At 49.7% G+C, this 20069-nt stretch overlaps 12 protein-coding genes across 12 annotated transcripts; 4 read left to right on the top strand and 8 right to left on the bottom strand.

Annotated features, from left to right (window-relative positions):
- Nucleotides 1-37: 37 nt before the first annotated feature.
- On the bottom strand, nucleotides 38-992 carry T069G_07343 (uncharacterized protein; the record flags this gene model as incomplete). The annotated part of the gene is made up of 2 exons (XM_056174553.1): nucleotides 38-860; nucleotides 943-992. 2 exons carry the CDS (start codon nucleotides 990-992, stop codon nucleotides 38-40), a joined length of 873 nt encoding a protein of 290 aa, XP_056028132.1.
- A 902-nt stretch (nucleotides 993-1894) lies between these two features.
- On the bottom strand, nucleotides 1895-2290 carry T069G_07342 (uncharacterized protein; the record flags this gene model as incomplete). Its single annotated transcript, XM_056174552.1, has 2 exons — nucleotides 1895-2150; nucleotides 2220-2290. The coding sequence occupies 2 exons, from the start codon at nucleotides 2288-2290 to the stop codon at nucleotides 1895-1897; spliced, it is 327 nt and encodes a 108-aa protein (XP_056028131.1).
- Nucleotides 2291-3451: 1161 nt separating this feature from the next.
- Nucleotides 3452-4367, top strand: T069G_07341 (uncharacterized protein; the record flags this gene model as incomplete). The annotated part of the gene is made up of 2 exons (XM_056174551.1): nucleotides 3452-3564; nucleotides 3620-4367. 2 exons carry the CDS (start codon nucleotides 3452-3454, stop codon nucleotides 4365-4367), a joined length of 861 nt encoding a protein of 286 aa, XP_056028130.1.
- Nucleotides 4368-5029: 662 nt separating this feature from the next.
- Nucleotides 5030-5745, bottom strand: T069G_07340 (plectin/S10 domain-containing protein; the record flags this gene model as incomplete). The annotated part of the gene is made up of 3 exons (XM_056174550.1): nucleotides 5030-5075; nucleotides 5203-5615; nucleotides 5707-5745. 3 exons carry the CDS (start codon nucleotides 5743-5745, stop codon nucleotides 5030-5032), a joined length of 498 nt encoding a protein of 165 aa, XP_056028129.1.
- Nucleotides 5746-6274: 529 nt separating this feature from the next.
- T069G_07339 (telomere stability and silencing domain-containing protein) lies at nucleotides 6275-7129 on the top strand (the record flags this gene model as incomplete). The annotated part of the gene is made up of 1 exon (XM_056174549.1): nucleotides 6275-7129. The coding sequence occupies one exon, from the start codon at nucleotides 6275-6277 to the stop codon at nucleotides 7127-7129; it is 855 nt and encodes a 284-aa protein (XP_056028128.1).
- A 381-nt stretch (nucleotides 7130-7510) lies between these two features.
- Nucleotides 7511-8200, bottom strand: T069G_07338 (cytochrome oxidase c subunit VIb domain-containing protein; the record flags this gene model as incomplete). Its single annotated transcript, XM_056174548.1, has 4 exons — nucleotides 7511-7545; nucleotides 7605-7668; nucleotides 7732-7844; nucleotides 8146-8200. 4 exons carry the CDS (start codon nucleotides 8198-8200, stop codon nucleotides 7511-7513), a joined length of 267 nt encoding a protein of 88 aa, XP_056028127.1.
- Nucleotides 8201-8535: 335 nt separating this feature from the next.
- Nucleotides 8536-9029, top strand: T069G_07337 (NADH-ubiquinone reductase complex 1 MLRQ subunit domain-containing protein; the record flags this gene model as incomplete). Its single annotated transcript, XM_056174547.1, has 4 exons — nucleotides 8536-8598; nucleotides 8665-8680; nucleotides 8755-8817; nucleotides 8887-9029. The coding sequence occupies 4 exons, from the start codon at nucleotides 8536-8538 to the stop codon at nucleotides 9027-9029; spliced, it is 285 nt and encodes a 94-aa protein (XP_056028126.1).
- Nucleotides 9030-9343: 314 nt separating this feature from the next.
- On the bottom strand, nucleotides 9344-9857 carry T069G_07336 (RNA recognition motif domain-containing protein; the record flags this gene model as incomplete). Its single annotated transcript, XM_056174546.1, has 2 exons — nucleotides 9344-9469; nucleotides 9537-9857. 2 exons carry the CDS (start codon nucleotides 9855-9857, stop codon nucleotides 9344-9346), a joined length of 447 nt encoding a protein of 148 aa, XP_056028125.1.
- Nucleotides 9858-10526: 669 nt separating this feature from the next.
- T069G_07335 (uncharacterized protein) lies at nucleotides 10527-11007 on the bottom strand (the record flags this gene model as incomplete). Its single annotated transcript, XM_056174545.1, has 2 exons — nucleotides 10527-10599; nucleotides 10667-11007. 2 exons carry the CDS (start codon nucleotides 11005-11007, stop codon nucleotides 10527-10529), a joined length of 414 nt encoding a protein of 137 aa, XP_056028124.1.
- A 663-nt stretch (nucleotides 11008-11670) lies between these two features.
- Nucleotides 11671-15557, bottom strand: T069G_07334 (sec23-binding domain of sec16 domain-containing protein; the record flags this gene model as incomplete). Its single annotated transcript, XM_056174544.1, has 6 exons — nucleotides 11671-11715; nucleotides 11777-12106; nucleotides 12200-12299; nucleotides 12378-12946; nucleotides 13004-15287; nucleotides 15349-15557. 6 exons carry the CDS (start codon nucleotides 15555-15557, stop codon nucleotides 11671-11673), a joined length of 3537 nt encoding a protein of 1178 aa, XP_056028123.1.
- Nucleotides 15558-16567: 1010 nt separating this feature from the next.
- T069G_07333 (fungal zn(2)-Cys(6) binuclear cluster domain-containing protein) lies at nucleotides 16568-18580 on the top strand (the record flags this gene model as incomplete). Its single annotated transcript, XM_056174543.1, has 5 exons — nucleotides 16568-16627; nucleotides 16690-17250; nucleotides 17313-17459; nucleotides 17535-18195; nucleotides 18540-18580. The coding sequence occupies 5 exons, from the start codon at nucleotides 16568-16570 to the stop codon at nucleotides 18578-18580; spliced, it is 1470 nt and encodes a 489-aa protein (XP_056028122.1).
- Nucleotides 18581-18605: 25 nt separating this feature from the next.
- Nucleotides 18606-19622, bottom strand: T069G_07332 (acyl coA binding protein domain-containing protein; the record flags this gene model as incomplete). Its single annotated transcript, XM_056174542.1, has 3 exons — nucleotides 18606-19173; nucleotides 19229-19526; nucleotides 19607-19622. 3 exons carry the CDS (start codon nucleotides 19620-19622, stop codon nucleotides 18606-18608), a joined length of 882 nt encoding a protein of 293 aa, XP_056028121.1.
- Nucleotides 19623-20069: the final 447 nt, after the last annotated feature.

Genomic DNA, 20069 nt, shown 5'->3' with positions numbered 1-20069 from the left:
CCTCCGATGAAAAGATGTGATGGAAGAGTTCGGTTATTCACCGTGTCGCTCGCGTCCGTCGGGTTACTGGGCCACCGTCGCTCTCGCCTCCGTCGGGTACATAGGCTTTATCGCCATCGTCGCCTTTGTTGCCCTCATCGACTCCATTGCCTTCATCCTCCTCGTCTTCATCACCTTGGCCTTTTCCAATGACCACCTTATCTAGGTTGACTTCAATCTCAAATGCTTGGATGAGAAGAGAAAGCCAAGACTTCTTGTTGTCATACGTCTTGACTGCTTTCAAAACCGCTTTACCAGAAAGCACAGTGTTGGGGATCTCAAGATCTCCTTCCATGACAATCTCGCATTTGTCAGGCACAATGTCAAAATGGCCATCCAATAAAGCCAGAATCGTTTTGTCTTTCTTCAGCTGAAATCGGCACCATCCAAAGGCGAGGTCAACCGGATTGCAGCTCGATAGTTTGAAGCAAATTCTGACTTTCTTCTCGATCAACTGGACGGTTGGATTCAAGATGGTGGCCTCCAACATATGGCTCAACTCAATGGAGATAAAGAGCTCATGACCGTCATCATCAGTGTCCAGTGCAGCCATAATAGGCGCTTGTTTTCTCTTCTGACTGTTGGCCTTTAGTTGAGGAATCAACTTCAGGGCGAAAGCTTTGAACCTAACCATACTCTGAATATAAAAGCCCTCAAGTTTTATAGTTGCTTCGTTTTTCTCGTCAAGAGTGACATGCATATCTTGAATGGTCTTTGCACCGATGACGCGTCGCTGATACAAGAGGGAGACCGTCACATAGCTAACCCAGCCGATGCCGAACTCCGAGTTAATGGTGCCAGTGATTTCGAGATTGAAAGATCTATGATAAGAATAAGTATCTTTGAAGAGGAGTATAACAGAGCAGTAGTGGATGGGATGTGGGCGTAATTTGACGGCCATACCTGAAGGAGGGATTGTTGAAATGAAGCCTATCAATCTTCATTTCCGCCATGATTGCAAATTAACTCCAATGTATCCTGTAGAGAGCTGCAGGGATACCCAAGTTGTAACGTCTAAAAGTCAAGAAACCAAGATCTAGAGTATTCTCCAAAACTTGCGCGATGGGTTTAGGTGCCTGGGGCGTTCACAGGTTGACACCACTGTCAATTCCCGAGGACGCGTGTTTGAAAGGAGAAAAAAGAAGCAGGCTTCCGTGAATTACGAAGAGAAATTATATAGCCCACTTGGCTGTTGGCACAACACTTCCGCCAGCTGCCTCACACGTGTCCGAGCTTCTTCATCTTGCCGAGTGCAAACAAAACCGATATCATTCAATTTGAGCTATTAGAGCTACCAAAACTGCTTTCCCAGAGCTCCTGTTTACTTGCTTGAATATTCACCCTATATGTAGCGATTCAATAGCTGTGATTTTTCCCCATCGTCGATTCCTCCCGTTAAGAAGAGCATAGCAAGTGGCGTTGCCTATTTAGGGTTGCGAATGACCATATGGTCTAGATCAACTTCGATTTGAAACTCTCGGATAGCATGGGTACGCCAAGTCTTCTCAGACTTTTTCAGGTCAGATCCTTTCAAAGTTGCTTTTCCGATTAGCTCGCATCCCGAAGAAATATTTCCGGTCAAATGATACTGCATGCTTTCCTCTCCGGTTGCATAAATGCAAAAGTCTCCGGACAGCTCAGCCAAAATGCATTTATCGTTCTCAAGCCTAAATTTAGTTTGACCAAAGTAAATTGCCACAGTAGTTGTGTTAGACATTGAGAAAGTGATATCGATTGAGTTGCCAGTCAGTTGAACTATAGGTGTCGTTTTAAAGCTCCCAATGCCATACAAATCTATGGCCATTGTGAGTTTATGGCCATTCTCAATAACTTCTAACTTGGTAGTGAGGTTGTTCTAATCAGATTGGCATGCATCAAGCTGTGGCTTGGGCATTATGTCGCGAATAAAACTCTTAAACGCCCCCATATGCTGAATTACAGCCCCATCGAGTTCAATATAGAGTTCGCCCTTGTAGTTTTCGAGATTGACAAACTCGTCTTCAAGAATCGCCTCTCCAATAAAAGTGTGGCCATAGAAGAGGGAGATGGTCACATAACTGACCCAGCCAAAGTAAACTCCTGTTTTAATGGTGATATCGAGCTTGAAGGTCCTGTAGCGTATAAGTATCAAGTTGAAAGGATATTGAGGTAAGACAACATATGTAAAGGAACAGACGAACCTCAGAGACTGACCATCAAAATAAAGCGACTCAATCTCCACATCTGACTTTGGCGTATATATGTCGCCCATTTTGATTGACGTATCCGGTGACTGAGGGCTGACTCGGTACTCCACAAACCGTGAGGCGTTACGAGATAGACTCTGCTGATGATTCAAAATGTTTCCAGGTTTCAGTATTCATGAGCGAAGAATAGAGGTGACAAGTATGATGTAATTCACTTTTATGCATGAGATATACGTATCCTTGAACATCAACACCTTCTCATGTATAAGTGCTCTTGAGGAGGATATAAGAGAAGAGAAGAAGGGAGTGCTTGCGTTTAAATTCGCCAGCAGAGCTTATATAGCACTCTTGGGGCAATTGGCAGCAGATCTCACCAGCTGGCGGCCTGCTTAACAGCTGACAGCACTCAGCAGATTGATCTTGGTATCTGCCACAAACTCACATCCTGAGAGAGGAAAAAACATATTGTGTCTCCTCTCTTCAGCCCATGAGACGCCCATGTATGATTACACTCCACGAGATGTATGTCATCACGCCATGCGATATCTAATCCAGGAGTTAGCAAAAGCTTCATATTGATGAACATATTTGGGTCGTGAATTTTTGGTCCACACCGAATAGGAGAGAGATCGGTTGAAGCAGTTCCAAGTAGTCAGCCATACACCAAGGAAGTAGCTATTCAGTGACATAGACCGGTTACTCGGCATCAGTGGTAGTATTGGGTGGTGGAGCAGTATAGTTGCAATAGTAGCAGAAAGCATCTAATACATTTCCTCCGCATCTTGTTAAGATACCTGAACTTTATGTAGTCACTGGGGTGTTGGACAGCGAACTTGAGGTTCTGCATAGTGACTCTCTGCATTAAGGCAGCACAGTAACAGGAATGGGCCCCTCTGAAACCATTTGCTTTTAAAAGCCCACGGCCTTCATTGTGAGATGATAAATGCAGAAACTCAGGCAGCGGCAAGCCAGCCCGCAGAAGTGGCCTGCCAGCTGCCAGGTGAATGCCATATTATTTCACCTCTCGATCCACTCAAACCAGATTCTTTTTCTTCCTTTCATCCCTCTTTTCTGATAAACGCACATCGCTCAAGTGGCCCAACGAAAAAGGCTACTTGAATCTGCGTACACGACGAGTCAGAAGCCATTCTGATCAACATCTTGTCTCTATCACCCTTTCACACACAACCATTATCGGACCATCTGAGCAATCCGCGGCAAGAATCATGCCTGAACGGCAAAATCTTGGCTCTGTTCCCGACCAGGAGAGCGACGCTACTTCTGAGACGGGAGGTGAAATGGACATTGATTACTTATGGCTTTCAAGCCGTTCCCTGTCGTCAGTCTAATTATTCTCCAATCTCATGTTAACCAATCACTAATTCGACCTACAGACGTCTTTATTTTGAAGTAGGAGGCACAATCTGCCCTGGATTCGAAATCGGTTGGGTCAATTCGATCAAAGTCTGTCTTTACTATCGCCATCGCCTGATCGGCAGCATGTATCTCAGAGACACGCCGTTAATTCCCAATGCCAAGAAGTACGTGAAAATAGAATGGGATGACGACCAGGAACACGAAATGGATATCCGCGATATGGTAGGATTCAAGTCTCTTTTCGACGACATCATGCCAAAGAAGGGCGCCGACTATTCATATGACGACAAGAAACGTATGACTGCTGCTCTGAGCGTTTCCCCAAATGGCCATGTGCTCACAATGTCGATCGATTTGGGAAACATGCCTAGAATGAGACCTGAAGTGAAGAGCGTCAAACTCTCTGGCAGGTACATCGAAATCAACATGGAGATAGTGAGCTCAAGCCCTCTCACACAACCATTTGAAGGCGCGTCAGAGTTTGTTATCAAGAAAGGTGAAGATACTGTTGGAAAGTTGACGGGGTCGTTCTCAATTAAGCCCGGTACAAAGGAAGTCTCCTTCAATGGGACAATTCGACGTGGAGTTTCTGGCATGGTGACATTGCAAGGAGACCATTTCGAGCATTGTCTTGACCACAAGACTTGGCAAAGTTATATTATCAAGTTATTCGAAGTCGAAATTGACATGGATAAGGCTATTATCGACTATGAACACGACGAGAGCGATGATGAAGATGGAGATGGAAGCGACGAGAGCGATTAAGAGAGCGGCTCCGATTCAATGCAGCTTTTCCTTTATCGGATCGTTTTCACGAAGGAGGCAAATCTGCTATAAGAGTTTGGCAAATTCCAGAATGCGTAGAGGCAGGCTCAGCAGTTTGCGCATTTGATGGCTGCAAAGGCACTAGATAGCATGTCAAGCCAGTATGCTGGATGGCACCTCTCGTTAGATATAGCATAATTGAGTGAAGATGGTACATCGATCTTCTAGATTGCTTCATGACATCACTTTGCACAATGGCCCCGAGTAACTGGAACAAGGAAGGATATCAATTGAGCCAATTCATCTCCTCCATCAACCTCATGCAAACCAGCGCAGACACTCCCGGTAAGACCAGCCAAGCATCCCGCTCTCCAGAATTTTTTCACTCGTCATGTTTCAAATGGTCCCTCTTCACCAGGTGCACACGTTCTCACATGTTAGGCATAAAGGAAAATTATCTCGTTGATGGCAAACATTGACCCTGATGCAAATGATTTCCGAGGATCTAACCTCCAAAAACTCCCACGATATCCCCCCTCACTTCCCATTTCTTCATGAGTGGACTCATGGTGAGGATTGCCTCACGTTTTTTAGACTACATGCCGTTGTCTTATTGCGCCATGCATCATAAGATTTGTTAACCCCGAAAGAGACAGATTCGTTTAGGAAGGAGGAGCAGCACCACGTCCACGGCCAAAGCCACCACGGCTGTAAGAGAAGAAAAAGTTAGCCAAATATCCCCAACCATTGAACCGATGATGAATTCAGGCAGCCGTAGCAAGAGAAACCCCCGTTCAAATCATCTCCAAAGAAAAAGGGGGAGGAATATTCTCACAATTGAGGAGCAAACTCGCCGGGAGCACCACCCTCCTTGCCCTCGCCAGCATCCCTCCTTCGGTATCCACCCTCACGGTCACCACGGTCGCCGCCACGTCCACGGCCGAAAGGTCGTCGCTCACGCTCGCCCTCGCCGAGCATGCCACGGGGAGGAGCGTGTGATCGCTGCTGCTTGATGTGAGTAGCAGGAACGATCTCGGCAGGCAGGTGAAGCCATTCCCGGAGGTAGTCGAGACCCTCGGGGGTCAGGGTGTAGTAGTAGTATTGCCAAGAGAACTGAGTCTTGACATAGCCGCGGGAGTTGAGGGACTGAGCAGCCTTGATGACGAACAGGTTCTTGGTGTCAATATCGGGGTGCTTGGGGAGGTTGAAGTCCTTCTGCGCGACGAGGACACCCTCGCGGAAGAGGTACTAATACCAGACAATTGTCAGTGACACCTGGGACTTGATTTCAATTCCTCGAGCTCGCGCTCGTGGTTTCGTGAACATCGTCGAAAAATACCTCGTGAATCTTCTTGCGGTCGGCCTTGGGAATCAACATCGTGGCGGTTTGCTGCTCGGAGGGTCGATGTTGGAAAGTTGACGGTTTTTCGGGAACAGGCGTACAACCAAAAGATCTCGAATTGGATAACTTTTGTGGGCGGAAGCCCTACATGAAATTCCACCCTAGCGAAGTGGGGGGTCGCGAAAGTGTGCGTTGTGGCTGGTAATCACGTGTCGATAAGCGATTCTCCGATAATGACTGCTAGCGCCTCCCGATGGTGTGGCGCAGGTCGCAACCTCACATGACAAACTTTCCGCCTGTCCATTTCGCCGCCAACTCCCCAAACTTTATGATCGTGGCTCTGCTGCATCGCAACGCATCTGTTATCTCTTTGCCCCGGCAACGACACACTTTGAGGCTTGCAAGTCGACGTCCTAAGTGCGGCGTCTGTTCTGTTGATCCTGTCAATAACACAACACCCATCTTACGCTTCTACATCATCCATCCGCGCTCTTCGCTCTTCGCTCTTCGCAGCTCTTCTCTGAAACGATCGCATCACCGCATCTATAACGAACCATTCATCACAATGGCGGAACATCTCAACGTCCTAATTTCGACCTTCAATGGTCTCGGTCTTCCACCGACTTTGGTTCTGCGCACATCTCCAACTACTACGGTCACCTCTCTGCGAGAGCAGATCGATGACAAACTGCCTGCCGGTGCCACCGAAGCCAAGTTCATCATCACAACTCTCTCAAATCGACTGCTACCCCAAGTATCAGAGGCACCACTTTCAACGTATCTTACATCAGACGAGGATGAATTCCTCAATTTGCGCCTCGCCATTCCCCTATGCGGTGGAAAGGGTGGTTTCGGATCTCAGCTCCGAGCTGCCGGTGGTCGCATGTCATCGCGCAAGAAGCAGAAGCAAGACGATGGCGGCTCAAGCCGAAACCTAGACGGAAGACGAATCCGCACTATTAATGAGGCCAAGGCTCTCGCCGAGTACCTCGCTATCAAACCAGAGATGGAGAAGAAGGAAAAGGAGAAGCGACGTCAACGATGGGAAGAAATTGTTGACCATGCAGAGAGGAGAGAGGCAGAGATCAAGTCTGGCGGCAGGGGCAAGTTGGACGGCCAGTGGGTTGAAGACAAAGAAGAAAGCAACGAGCGAACTCGCGAGGCTGTGCTGGCCGCGATGAAATCTGGAAACTACAAAGACAACCTACTGAGCTCATCTCACGACTCTGCGTCAACCGAGCAAAGCAATAGCAAATCTGCAAGCGATGGGGAAGATTCGGAGAGCTCTAAAGAGTCACCCCCTCCAACTGAGGCTGCTGGTCCTTCAAAGGCCAAGGCGAGAACATTCTTCGGCTTTGACGAGGACGACGAATTCATGAGTTCTGATTCGGAGAATGAGGATGGAAAGAAATCTTCATAACGGAACTGGATCGCAATTTTAACGATTTTGAATTTCTTCTTTTTTATTTTTCTTCAAAAAGCAATGAAAGGAGTTTTGGTCATGGGGTGTATTTGGGAAAGGGACAGCATCCGAGTTTGATACGATACCAATATAGCTAATGTATATGTGAAGCGCCTCTCTGAGTGGTTCTTGTAATCTTGGTGATATATGCGTGATGTACGTCATACTCAGCTATAGGTGCATCAACAGAAGCGATTGGTCACGAGGTAATCGTCAAAAATTGAGCCTGTTTGCCTGTGATTGACTACTACTACATTTTCCTGCAGCTCATGCGCCGCCTGGCTGCTTAATCTATGTAAACACCCATGCTTATGTACCCCGCCACCTCAAATATGGAATTTAAGCATCGAGCTTCACAGGGAAGTTACCAGACTCTGTTTGAGACAAAATATCAGCTTAAGTTGGGGGAATAAACCGACGAAGTGAAACATACCGCGCTGCTCGTCCCATCGCTGGTACCATCCAGAGGGGCACAGTGATCGGTAGGCCAACCAGAACTACACAATGGTTCAGTATACTCAGATGCGCGCATAAGTCACAGCTCTTTCCAGGCTCCGTACCTGACGGCAAGGCGCAAAGTCCTCTCCCTTGGCGAGGATGCACTTGTGGTAGTCGACGTAGTTTTGCCAGCAGTGCTTGGTCTGGTTCACGTTGGGGAAACGGGCATCAGTGCCTGCGCGAGCACTCGGGTTAGCGACATGTGTGCATATATAACGAAGGTATATCTGCGAAGCGGGTCCTCCGGCGACGGGCAAAGTTCAAGCTATTCCAAGCTGCGGGTAAGTAGCTCGCAGTCGATGAGCAACGCATTGATCAAGCTGCCCGAGCCGGTCGGTCGTTTCGTTCACGTAGAAGGGGTCGTGTTGGACAATCTCACCAGCTGCAAAAACGCCGTTGTTAGCCTCGGGTGCACTCAAGAGATCAGACCACTTTTTTGGGAGAGGGGATATTTTATCTCGGGCAACAGGCCGTACCAGTGACAAACTTGAAGGGCTTGGTGACAAGCTCCTGGCCTTCCTCGTCGGACATGATGAATGATTCGGCTTCGGCGACGGTGCGGGCGATTTGCGGGCGACAATTGGAGCGAATTCGAGGAGGAGGAATTGCGGGTGGGAGATTTCGCTATGCGTCGAATGTTGGCAGCTAGAGGTTCCGAATCAGATGTTCCGGATTGAAAATGTGTGCCTCAGGCGCTCATCGGGCCAATGGGGCCACTCGGTGGGCGCAAGTGGGCCATTTGCTGATGTGGGAATTGCACCAGCCCATGAGAGACTCTTTGAAACCAAACAATTCCTCTTCCATCAAGCAGCAATTCTTGCGCCCGCCCTGAAGCTCTCTCGGTTGAACCCTCTCCGCTCATCACAATGCGTCCTACTCTTGCTCTTCGGGCCTTCCGCCCTACGGCCCGCATGATGCGACCCGTCCCCGTAAGTGCAGGCTTATCCTGAAGCTCCCGATTGGAGAGATCCCGGCTAACCTCGCGGCTATAACAGAAGGAGGACCAGGCCGGTATGTGACGGCATTGATGCTCGCCGAGCAACTCGGCAAACCAGCAACGACAGTTATTGACAAGTTTACACAAGGCCACACCGTCTCCCAGCGCCTCCGCAAGCTCAAGCAGATCCCTGCCGAGCTGTACCCCCTCTGTACGAAAAGACTCACCTTGTCCCGCGGCCAATTCAATGCAATATTCTAACATGTGCAAACTCTCCTAGTCGTCGTCGTCGGTTTCGCTCTAGGCGCCGCTGCCTACTCCACCACCCGCAAGTTCTTCGTCGACAAGAACCTGCGACTCGCCCGACAGGGTGCCGCTCACCGCGCCGCTCAGAGCTCCGATGGACACGGCGGCGAGCACTAAATTTGTCACAAGTTCCGAGAAGCAAAGCCGTTGGTGGGATAATCTTTTGACATGCAGCAGCTTGGGACATGGGATGGGGGATTAAGATCTGTATATGTCGAGAAGCATTAGGGCGGAGTGCCGAGGAGAAACACAGCTTGCATGTTGTTCCAAAACTTCGGATCCCCATTCATGTAAAAAGGAATACAGTATGCCATGATATGGTCCTTCCAAAAAAAAAAAAAAAACACCGTCGCTATGCAAAAATAATTCAAGTACTCCGTAAACCCATTGCAATCATCCCTTGATCCAACCAACGGTACCCTTGTTGACCATTACTCTGGCTTTGGACCTGCAACATCCAGCCCCTCGAGACCTTGCATAGGATCCGATGCTGGTTCCTCCAAGTTTGCCTGATTTGTGACATCATCTTCCCCTGCATGCTCAGCGAGCCAGCTCTCCTATACAGTAACAAACATTAACATCCAAGTCACAAAAGGTTGAAATCGTAATAACCCAGAAACGTACCTGTTCCCAAATCGCCTTTTTACTGCCCAATCCCTCATCAGCACTCTTCGGCGCCCTCGCCTGTGACACCTTGATCACCCTGCCAAAGAACTCGGACTGGTCCATGTTGTCGATGGCCTCCTTCGCATCCGCACTGTCCTCAAACTCGACGTACGCAAAGCCTTTGTGAGGATCCGTAGAGTTTGGCGCGTCTGACTTGGGGAGCTGCACCTCGACGATATCACCGAATGGGATGAAGGCGTCGAAAACGTGTGTGTTGGTGACGACGGGTGAGAGCCCGCCGACGTAGACTGTTGCTTTCCAGCGAGCAGAGTCAGTCATTTTGTCAATTGACTTTTGGCGGTTATAATATGAAGAGCGAATGAAAAAGGGACAGCGAGATGTGCCACTATCAGGTAGTTTTGGTGTTTGTATGTGGTGAGTGTGAACGTCTCAAAACTTGGACAAGCTGGTGAACGAAAGTGAGGATAGCTATTGTACCGAGGTTTCGCCGATGAGATATTGCTGTCTGGAGGGAGGGAAAGAGTGGCAAAAGCTTGAGGAGCTGTTGATATTATTATCACTAGAATAAATGAATGGGATTCCTTTTCAGGCCTTTTACTTTTACTAAAGATTAGCCCCTAGAATCTTGAAATGCCGTGGCTATGATGTCTTGAAAGCTCTCATCAGATGCAAAGCACAAGCATCTGATTCAGCTCCACAGGTACTTCGTACCTTGCAGGTGCATTTTGACGACTGCCGTACCCTACAATGAATATCCGAAATACTATTTCAAGAGAGAGACGAGGGACTTGATGGCCAATCACTTCCATAATCAATATCAATCATGTAATTATTCGAGATTTTGGTACGATTCAAGTGTGGTGAGGTAAAATAAATAGATGGGATTGCTGGGAAACGATAAATATCAACTCTGTTAGAATTACAAAACGACCAAACATCGAATGGAGAGACACAAGATATTGTACAAAAAGCATTCAAAGCCTCACATCAGTCAAAATAGCCCTTCAGACCAAATCCTATAGCCGCCCAAATACCCGCACCCACAGCAAACATAGCAGTCCTGTGTCATCACATCAGCATATAAACTCATTCACAGTCACCCACAAGCTCTCTATAGCATCACTTACTCAGCCCGTTTCTTCCCCTTCCACACAATATAAACATCCGCCGCACAAATAATCATCGAACTCAGTATAACAGTGCCCATCGCATCCGTCTGCCCAGCCCGATGCAGCGCAAACAACGTAGCCGCCATGGTAAGATCGCGAGAACCAACTAACAAGCCCACAAGGCTGGAACTATTAGCACCGCCATCTTTAGGCTTCTCATCACTCGTCGACAGCGGCTCAAGGCTAAATAGCTCAGCAGTGCGCTTCTTGTCGAACAAAGCGCTCGAGCCGAGAATCGCGAAAGTAGCCGCGACGCTAAGCCCGAGGGAGTTCCAGGTGGACGCAGAGATAAGAGGCATCTTGAAGGCGGTTTTCAAGGGCTAAATGGTGTTTGCGGGGGGAGTTGGAGCAAGTTGATTGACAACCTGGAAGCATTCAAGATTAAGCCATGCTCTTATACTGTCTAGCAGGTGTTGGCAGCGCCACAGACTAAATCTTTGGCTGGTTCATGGCACCTATTCATGTCCAGAGAGCTTCTCCAAATTCCGACGGCGAATCAAAGGAGGGGAGTTTTCCCGATACAGACAGCTATGCGAGTTCAGCTGACTTTGCGGGGCGTAATCATTTGACTTTAATGCGTGTGTTTGGATGGATGGCGAGGCGAAATCGTACCGAAGCCGACCATAACCAACCACTGCTCATTCAACTCGGATCATTTAGCTACAGTAGCAGATACTAGAGAACTGGGCATCTATTACTTAGGTATCAAGGTAAATGCTTGTAATCGGTAGTAGTAAATAAACGGCTTTCCTTCACATCCAATTTCGATTCTCAACTTCACACAGTCGCCAAATGCTGGATAACCAACTTGGGGTACTGAATAGCTATTGCCTTTATGTATAATCTAACTAATCGTGCCGCCCGCGGTTTTTAATCAATGCCTTGCATAACATCGTGCCGCCAATAAAGCGTATCAAATAAATCACCACAACTCTCCATGTACAGACAACATTATTGACTCATCAAGGAGTTGCCTTGCTCATGCTGATAAGTCGCTTAACTCCAACCTGTAAATATATCAGTAAACAAGTACCTGGACCATCGTATTCTTCAAATCATTCAACTTACCATCCAGTTACCACATTCTTCAGTCTTATCCCGGTTAATCTCCATCTGCAGCCTTTGGGCCGTAGCGTAGTCCTTGGTTTGAATGGCGACGGCTAGCTGTGATAGCTGTTCAATTGTTGACGGCTGGACAAGCTCCTCATTGTTCAGGTGATCGAACAAAATGTTCAGACGCTTCTGCGTATCCTTAACCTGAGGGGCAAATGTCGGAGGTGCCTTGGATGCTACCCGCTGCATGTCTTGGCTCAGAATATCCACGAGCGCCTGAGCGTGAGCCGGGATGTGCGACCGATCACCGGGAGGGTACTTTGCTGCTGGCGGTGGTGCGGTCTGCTGTGGCGGAGGAGGAGCAGATGCGGTCGAGGGCGGAGGACCAGGACGACCCATCGGGGGAGGTCCTGTTGGCGGTGGCTGACTGGCCGGTACCTGTCCAGGCGCGGGAGCATACGGGGATGGGGCATATGGACTGGGTGCTGCCGGTTGCTGTTGAGCTGGTGGCGCATAAGGGTTTGCAGGCGGCGGCGGCCTGCTTCCCGGGCCGGGAGGTGGCGGCACAGAGCCGGAATACTGTCCCGGCTGCTGCTGAGATGGCGCTGGCGCGTACCTATTGGAAACCGGGGGTCCGGCGGGAGGAGCGTTATAAGGCGAAGCTGTGCGTGGCATAACAGGAGGAGCCGCATGAGTTGGGATAGCTCCGGCTAGGGGGGTTGGCGGAGCATATTGGTTGGCTGCCGCAGAAGAGGTCCGAGGAGGTCCAGTTACCGGCGGTCCGGCCAATGGGGACTGCACTCGAGGAGGAGCTGGTCCCTTGGGTGGTGGAGGAGGACTAGCCCTAGCACCGGGCCCATAAGGCGACGTTGTTGATGGAGGAGGGGGAGGTAGCCCTTGGCCCTGTTGAGCTCCGAAGGGCGATGCAATGGGCGTTACGCTGGGCGTCGACCTTCGCGGCGCAGCCTTCGTCACCATAGGGACATCGTTCCAGTTCTCCATATTCTTGGCCTTTGATGGTGGAGGGCCTGCTGATGGTGTCGTGTTCCTCGGGGGGCCGCTGATAGGTGGTGGTGCAATTGGCGCTCCGGTAAATCCAAACTGATTCTGAGGCTGGTAACCTTGGGGTTGGTATCCCTGGGGTTGATAGCCTTGTGGTTGATAGGGGTTAACTGGTGGTTTGTACTGTTGAGCCGTAGAGACCGATGGTGAAGTCTGTTGCAGCCCACCATATGGGTTCACAGGAGCTTGAATAGGGGCAGGGTGGGGAGGCTGGTAGCCCACCACAGATGGCTGCTTTCCTGCGGAAGGGATTGATGGCGTTCGGCGAGCTGCTGAAACTGGTGCAGCGGCAGGCTTCTTTTGCGTGGCCAGCTTCACTCGGCTCCTGGTCAGCTCGGCAGCAGGATAAGTGGCGGGCAGCAAGTCCAGATATTTCTGAGCAACTTCCAATTTACCCTGGCCAGAGAGGATCTCTGCGTATTCAGTGTACTTGTCGTACAAAGTCGCCAGCTTCCAATCGGCTGTCTGTGCCAACTCTTTGTCCTGGAATTTGGCGACATGGCGGAAGACGGTCACCTTTTCGATGAAGCTCTGCAGAGACCGAGTGTGCACTGAGAAAGTAGAACCGCCAGATTCTTCCTTCACTCCAGCTTGCTCTGATTCATTGAGCTCATCCACCCAGATGGCAACAACCTTCTCGAGTTTTGAACCCACAAGGTAACAGAATGAGGCGTCCTTGCGCTGGCCCTGCTCGTTGATCCGGTCTCCCAGAGCCTCACAAAGATCTGGGAATTCAGTTGGATCCGAGAAAGTGCAGACAATAGCCATGGTCTCCTTCCAATTCTCAAGATCTGCGTTGTATACGATATCCCATAGGTTCTTTTCGACAACGGAGCTGATGAGACGCAGGTAGCTGGGAGTATCACTCTTGCGAGAGAGATAGGTAGATTGGACCTTTTCGACGAGTTCTTGACCACCACAGTTGGCAATGAGGAAGGCATCTGCAATACGATTCTCCTTTAAGCAGATATCAGTGGCCTTGGCAAAATTGCCGAGCATTAGAGCTCTTGTGATGTCTTTCTCGACAGATGTGTCACCGTCACTGAAGAGGTGGAAAGGCTTATCAGTCTTGGCACCCTTATTGGCAGTCAGACCAGAAAGGAAATCATCACCATCGCCCTCGCCCTCACCAAACATGTTGGACAGGCGTCTGGACTTGCCCTCTGCGTCTACAGATTCCTCCTCTTTGGTGGCCGCCTCCGTCTCCTGTCCCTCAGGTGCATCAGTCGATGCTCCGTTTGTTAGGTCTTCTTGTTTGAAGCCAAGATGCTCAACAATTTTGGAACGAGGGTTTTCGCCGACTAGCGTCTCGATAACAGTCCAGTCTGCCTTCTCCTCGTCGGTGTGGGCTTCGTCTTTCTTCTCTTGGCAAAGGGTGGCCACATCGTTGGAGTTAAGAGCCTCTTGGAATTTTTCGATGGCGGAGGAGACATCCGAATCTGCAGAAAACTGTGAGATTGCCAACTTGGACGAGCGCTCCTGGCCAGGCTGAGTTGAAGCCCTAAAAATAACAAGTTTACCACCAAAGCCAAACGAAGCACCAATAGGTCGCTCAAACCACTTGGGTGCCTTGGCCAATGACCAAGAGGCTCCCTGAGGCTGGGTCTGGGCAGCCCTGAAGAACTCCTCATCATCCAGGGGCTTTTCGTTGACAGCTTGCGACTTATCGGGGTTTGTGTTTTGAAGCGTTTGAATAGTGATTTTGCCGTCGAAACTTGCGGTGGCTGAGAGGTTGGGGTTGTGAGGGTGGAATCGTGTCTGGAAGGTCCAGTTGGTAACCTCGGGCAATTCACCATAGCGCTCTGCGGTGTTTGGGTTCCACACAATCGTCTTGTTGTCCTTGCCAGATGAAAGCAGCAGGTCAGGATCCTGTTGGCACCAAGAGAGCGACAAGACACCCTGCTCGTGTCCCTGGAGAGTCTTTTCTGGGGCATTAGAGTTGCGCAAGTTCCATAAGAAGATGACGGGAGTGTTGTCATCAGCGGTTGCCGTGAGCAGCTTTGTTGAGTTAGTTGGGTCCCAGGCGATGGCGCTGACCGCTTTGCGGTTGTTGTTCAGGGTCAAAGATGCCTTCTTCGTCTTCAGATCCCAGACCGTCACGAAGCCACCAGGCCCTCCAGTGGCGAGAATGTGAGAAACTTTGCGGTTCCAGGCCAAGCAATCGATGTCATCGGATCGGGCCGCTGCGTTTCCCAGACGGAAAGGGTTTTCGATGTCGCCGATGTCGTAGATGAACAACTCGCCCTTGGCGCCGGCAGTAGCCAGGAGCTGGGGCTTCAGGGGGCTAAACTGGATTGCCTTGATGGCACCGGTGTGCTTCGTCGTCTTGGAGATGGAGGCGTCGGAAGCTCCAGTCTCGAGCTTCTCGGCGTCCCATAGTTCGAGTGTGCCGTTTTCCAGAGCACCTGCAATGATGCCCTTGGGATGATCGGCGTCGGCAGGTCCCCAGGCAATGTCGTAGAACCTAACAATCTTGGTCTTAGTGACAAGGCCCAACAAGGAGGGGCGAATGCCAAGATTCCTACCTGGAGTCTGTGGTGATGCTGACAACGGGCTGGAGTTCGATGCCCTGCTCTTGGTTGTCGAGTGAAAGATCCCATATTTCTAGCTTGCTCTCGTCAGAGAAATCGGCGTCGACGGCACCAGCTTTTGTTCCGGTGACGACCAGGGGCTTTCCGGAGCCGGGCGACCACGCAAAGGTGGCCGTCCGGGGAATATCTCGTAGGCGCACCATGGCGGCGGGGTTGCGGACGGAAGCAGAACTCGAAGAGGCGAATTGGAAAGGAAAAGGGAGATGGATGCCCAATCAAAGGCCTTGATGCAGCATTGATGGCCGGACTTGTACAGCTCCCAGAATTTCTCTGAGTAGAGAGACAATCGTGGTGCTGGGAGGCTGACTTGGAACTTGGACAGATTCAAGGCCAAGCTATGATGCCAGATTGCAGGCCAGATGTTCGCATAGCTCCTCCCTGCCCAAAAACCGCGTCTGTGCTTGCGACTAGCTGGCGACCAGTTCCTTCACGTGACGCCACCATAGCAGCTGTGATAAACATGGAACAGCAACTGTTTTCTGGTACCTAGAACTACCTCTACCTTAGAGGTAGATTACTGCTCTGCATCACCAACGAAGGTTGGGAAAAGTATTGAAATCATAATAGAGGGGATAAAGAAACTTACAAGGTGAATAATTTAATTTATTACATTCAAATTTTAGGAGCTCGGACTGCATACCTAACACCATCGCGATGTACGGTAATGCTACCTGGGTGTGAGGCAATAAAACGGGGCTGTTCTGCGTGGGGGATCCTGATCGGACCCTCAGTTGCGCCTCTACCAAGATGAACCAACAAGACATATGACAGTATTTGACAAAACTGTATAGTATTTATGATGCTTTCAGATATTCTATAAATTGTTTGAGTTGATAAGCATGCCTGTACTTAGTATCGAGCTTTTAGGTATTGAAGATCTGAATATATATGTACCTACCGTCGTTTAGCAGGGATCGAAGAAACCTCGGTATCGAGCCCGCCCTCACCTCACCTCAAATCATCCACATTGTTTTTGTCGTCAACGCTGCGGACATATCATGACCCGCGGAGTTAACATATAATAATTGCTCTAAACCATATTGTACATAATTCTCACTTCCGCCATTTCTTAGATTAATGCATTGCGCTCCTGTCTTCTGGGCGCCCTATAAATACATGTACTTCGCGTTACGCAAGAAAGAATAGACGCGGCATGGTTGGTGTTCCAGGACGGTCGAGAGGTTGTATCACCTGTCGCAAACGGAAGAAAGGAGTGAGTACATCGTCACTTTCGCATAATATGCATATTCAGATTGGTTAACCAGCGTCGCCCAGTGCGATAGGCGCACTCCCGTGTGCGATCGATGTGTTCATGCGAGAGTGACCTGCGAAGGCTATGAGACTGACAGGATCTGGCTCAACTCCACTGCAAGCGCAGCATCTAATCAGGAATGCTGCACATCACCTCAGTTGGAAGCAGCATCAGACATTCGGCCGTGGATAGTCAGCTATGCAAAGAGGAAAGAAAGCAGCCCTCACGTTGTCCTACCAGATTCGTTCGCAAGGTCGGCGAGAGAGCAGCTGTACTTTGGACTCTTTTGGAGCATCATGATACCAGACGGACGTCAATTCTCACCCGAGTCTTCAGACTTATCCTCGGTTGGCTGGACAAGATTCATCGGGGACCTGTACAACACTGAGACTGCTCTTCGATATGCGACGGTGGCTACGGCGACTTCCATTCTTGGAAGGATCAATAACGATGAACAACTGCGGCTGAAGGGTCTACAAGTGTATAACTGGACTATACAAGAGATGATCAAAGCCGTTAAGCAGCCGAATCGAGCAAAGAGTGACAGCTTGGTAGTGGCAGCTCGAGTTATGGCGCTATATGAGGTACGTTTCTTTCGCAGGGGTATGCTGTCTATTGTTCGATCCTGATAAAACATTCCCTTTAGCTTTTCTTTGGTCCCGATGGAGATCCAGGAGTCGCTGGATGGCAGAGACATAGTGAGGGACAATTGGCCATGTTCCTTGCGCGAGGGCCAGAGTCATTTGTATCTGGAGTATCTCATCAATTATTCGTTGATAGTCGCATAAACATAGTAAGTCATCAACTAGTAGATTCTTATGTATAAGCCGAAAGAAATTTACTGATACTAACAATTACGGCTATATAGATTTTATTGGCCATTAGACGGAGATGTTCAACCCCATTCAGCTCCGATGTTTGGAAAACAATCCCCTGGACCATTACCGAGAAATCCACCAAAGACAAGCTCATCGATGTTATGAGCGGTATTCCAGATATACTAGTTCTGGTAGATCTACTAGCCCGGATTGGTACTCAAGAAAGTGCGGATGAGATTCGAGAAAAGATCCTGCCGCAGTGTCGGGAGGTAGAGGCCGCCTTGGTTGCGTGGCGGGTTCATGTTGATCTATCCATCTACGACTACGTAATTGCTGGGCTGCCTCTACCTATACCACAACTTGATAGCGATTTCTCATTGCTTCATCTCAGTTGTGTCTACTGGAGTATATGCTTAATGCTGTCATGCATCATAGAGTCCATATCCAAAGACTCGTTGGTGGACGGCGTCTCGGAAGATACGATGGACTCAGCATATCTGGAGCGTCACGATCAGAACTCTATAGGCCGCCCAGAACAGTACGCTTCAAAAATTGTCAACTGCGGCCATCTTTTTTTTGAGCCAATGGCCGGTGCTGTCCAGGGCGGCTCGGGACTCTTTCCCATGGTGTGTGCCTGGCGGTTCTATGAGCTGGCTGCCGAGTCGTCAGGCGAAAGGAACGTCGAGTTACAGGTTTTATATGACCTCTTTGGTAAGTCATTCATGGGCAATCAAGTTGGGCGGTATCTGGCTCATCTACAAAAGAGCATGTGGAGGCATGATTTAAATACCCAGTGTACTAGAAGAGTTGGATTGTCTAAATTAAATTACTGGATGGCGTGGTTTTAAACAAGATATCAGTATTATGTTATTCAGAACCTAAATATATATTGGCCTCTATAGTCTAAATAATATTGCTTATATGACGGGAGCCGTGGTAGTAGAACAGGGAAATTGGTCTGGTTGTTTATTCGATGGATAGATGTGACATTCGTGAAAGATGAACATGGTATTTCGTGACGGGGCATGGATAGTTGCGAACCTGATCCGCATTAGGGCGGTATGATGATTTTCTCTGGACGCCGGCCAGAGAATAATGTACAGTCGGCTGTTGTTCCTGTTTCATCTGGAAGGGAGCACCTTTCTGACGTATTCCCTGACCAGCCGCAACGCTGCCCTCACGATATCTTCTAGCCGACGGTCCTTTCGACTTCGCATCCAAAGGAGTATTATGCTCAGGACGACACAGTCGATCAGCAGGTGTTTCATGACGACGAAGATGAACCACTTTATCCAAGAAGGGAAGCTCTTTTCCTTTTTCGACTTCCACTCCCGCCCCGTGGCGATCTGTTCTCGAAGGGCGGCGACTTCTGCCGAGAGCTTGGTGATGGCTCGCTCCATCTTCTTGGACCACCGGCTGTTCTGAAGACTGACGGCACGTTCCTCTTCGTCCCTCGCCACCGCATCTTCGTCATCCTCGTCAATCTGCCGGCGGGATCGCAGCTCGACAACATCTTGTTCACTCATGGGGCTTAGGATCTTCATAGGTCCATCGCTGCCGTTCCTTGGCTGATGGAAGCTATGTGTGGGGTCACTTGGGTTGGCAGATGAGGAATCGGAGCTAGGAACGTTGTCTTTGATCTGGTTCCAGACAAACTCAAGCTCAGCAACGAGCTCTCTCCCGTCCCTACTTAAAGGAGTTAGTTAGTTTCCATGTGTCAACATCCGGGGATACATCAACTTACGATGTATTTGCGTATTTGTGCATTGTCTCGATGAGCGCCTCGACATATCGCCTCTTGGACTCGGTCCGGGTTAAGCCCTTTTGTGAATTCCACGCATCCCACTTATCCCGCTCCTTCTGCAGCTCGTCCGGAGGTAAACCCGACCCGGCCGTGGGCATCTCCATCACACCATCCACATCCCCCTCCATGGCCTGCTTGTAGAGGCCATACAGCCGTAGGCGCTCGGAAGGGGGCGGCCGCGATGCTCCAGTCTTGGGTATCTTCTTGACGGTGTTTAGGGCATGAACAAAGACTCGATCTGCAGCATTGGGCGGTCAGCATGCACATGTACCATTGCGGGCTCGTGGGGGAGCAAGATGCATCTGCCATTATACCCACCTACGGAGTCCGCCATCGGGGGCGGCTATGACGGGGGAGCCGTGTTGCTCCCAACGAGCCTGAAAGCGGCCTCGTGGAATCGCCCGGGACAAAAGAAAATTCTGCTTCAAATTGGTGGGAATTCTTCTCCTATCCTTATTCTTCTCGGATTTCTTCTCTCGTGGCGACCAGATGGCAATTGTTGGGTGGAACAAGGCGTCGACTGCGGGCTTGGATTTGTTGATCCCGAAAGGCTGATCGGTTTGGCGATAACAGCCGACGACGGTTCGAGACACTGCAGCCACAGAACGAGTCGTCGAGGCTCAGCGCTGCGACAAGCTCTTATCCCGCGACGATGACGCAAAGCAGGTGGCAGGATGAGGATTTCAGGTGATTACTTAGTCGTGGCAAGTTAGTGGATGTCGAAGATTATGTCTGCGGGCGTTCGTTGGCGATTGAGGCTCGGTCTGTCGTCCGGCTCGCA

Source organism: Trichoderma breve, chromosome 4, assembly GCF_028502605.1.
Source record: "Trichoderma breve strain T069 chromosome 4, whole genome shotgun sequence".
NCBI classification, from domain to species: Eukaryota; Fungi; Ascomycota; class Sordariomycetes; order Hypocreales; family Hypocreaceae; genus Trichoderma; species Trichoderma breve.
Note: the sequence above shows the minus strand (reverse complement) of the source record. Positions and strands in the feature narration are given on the sequence as shown.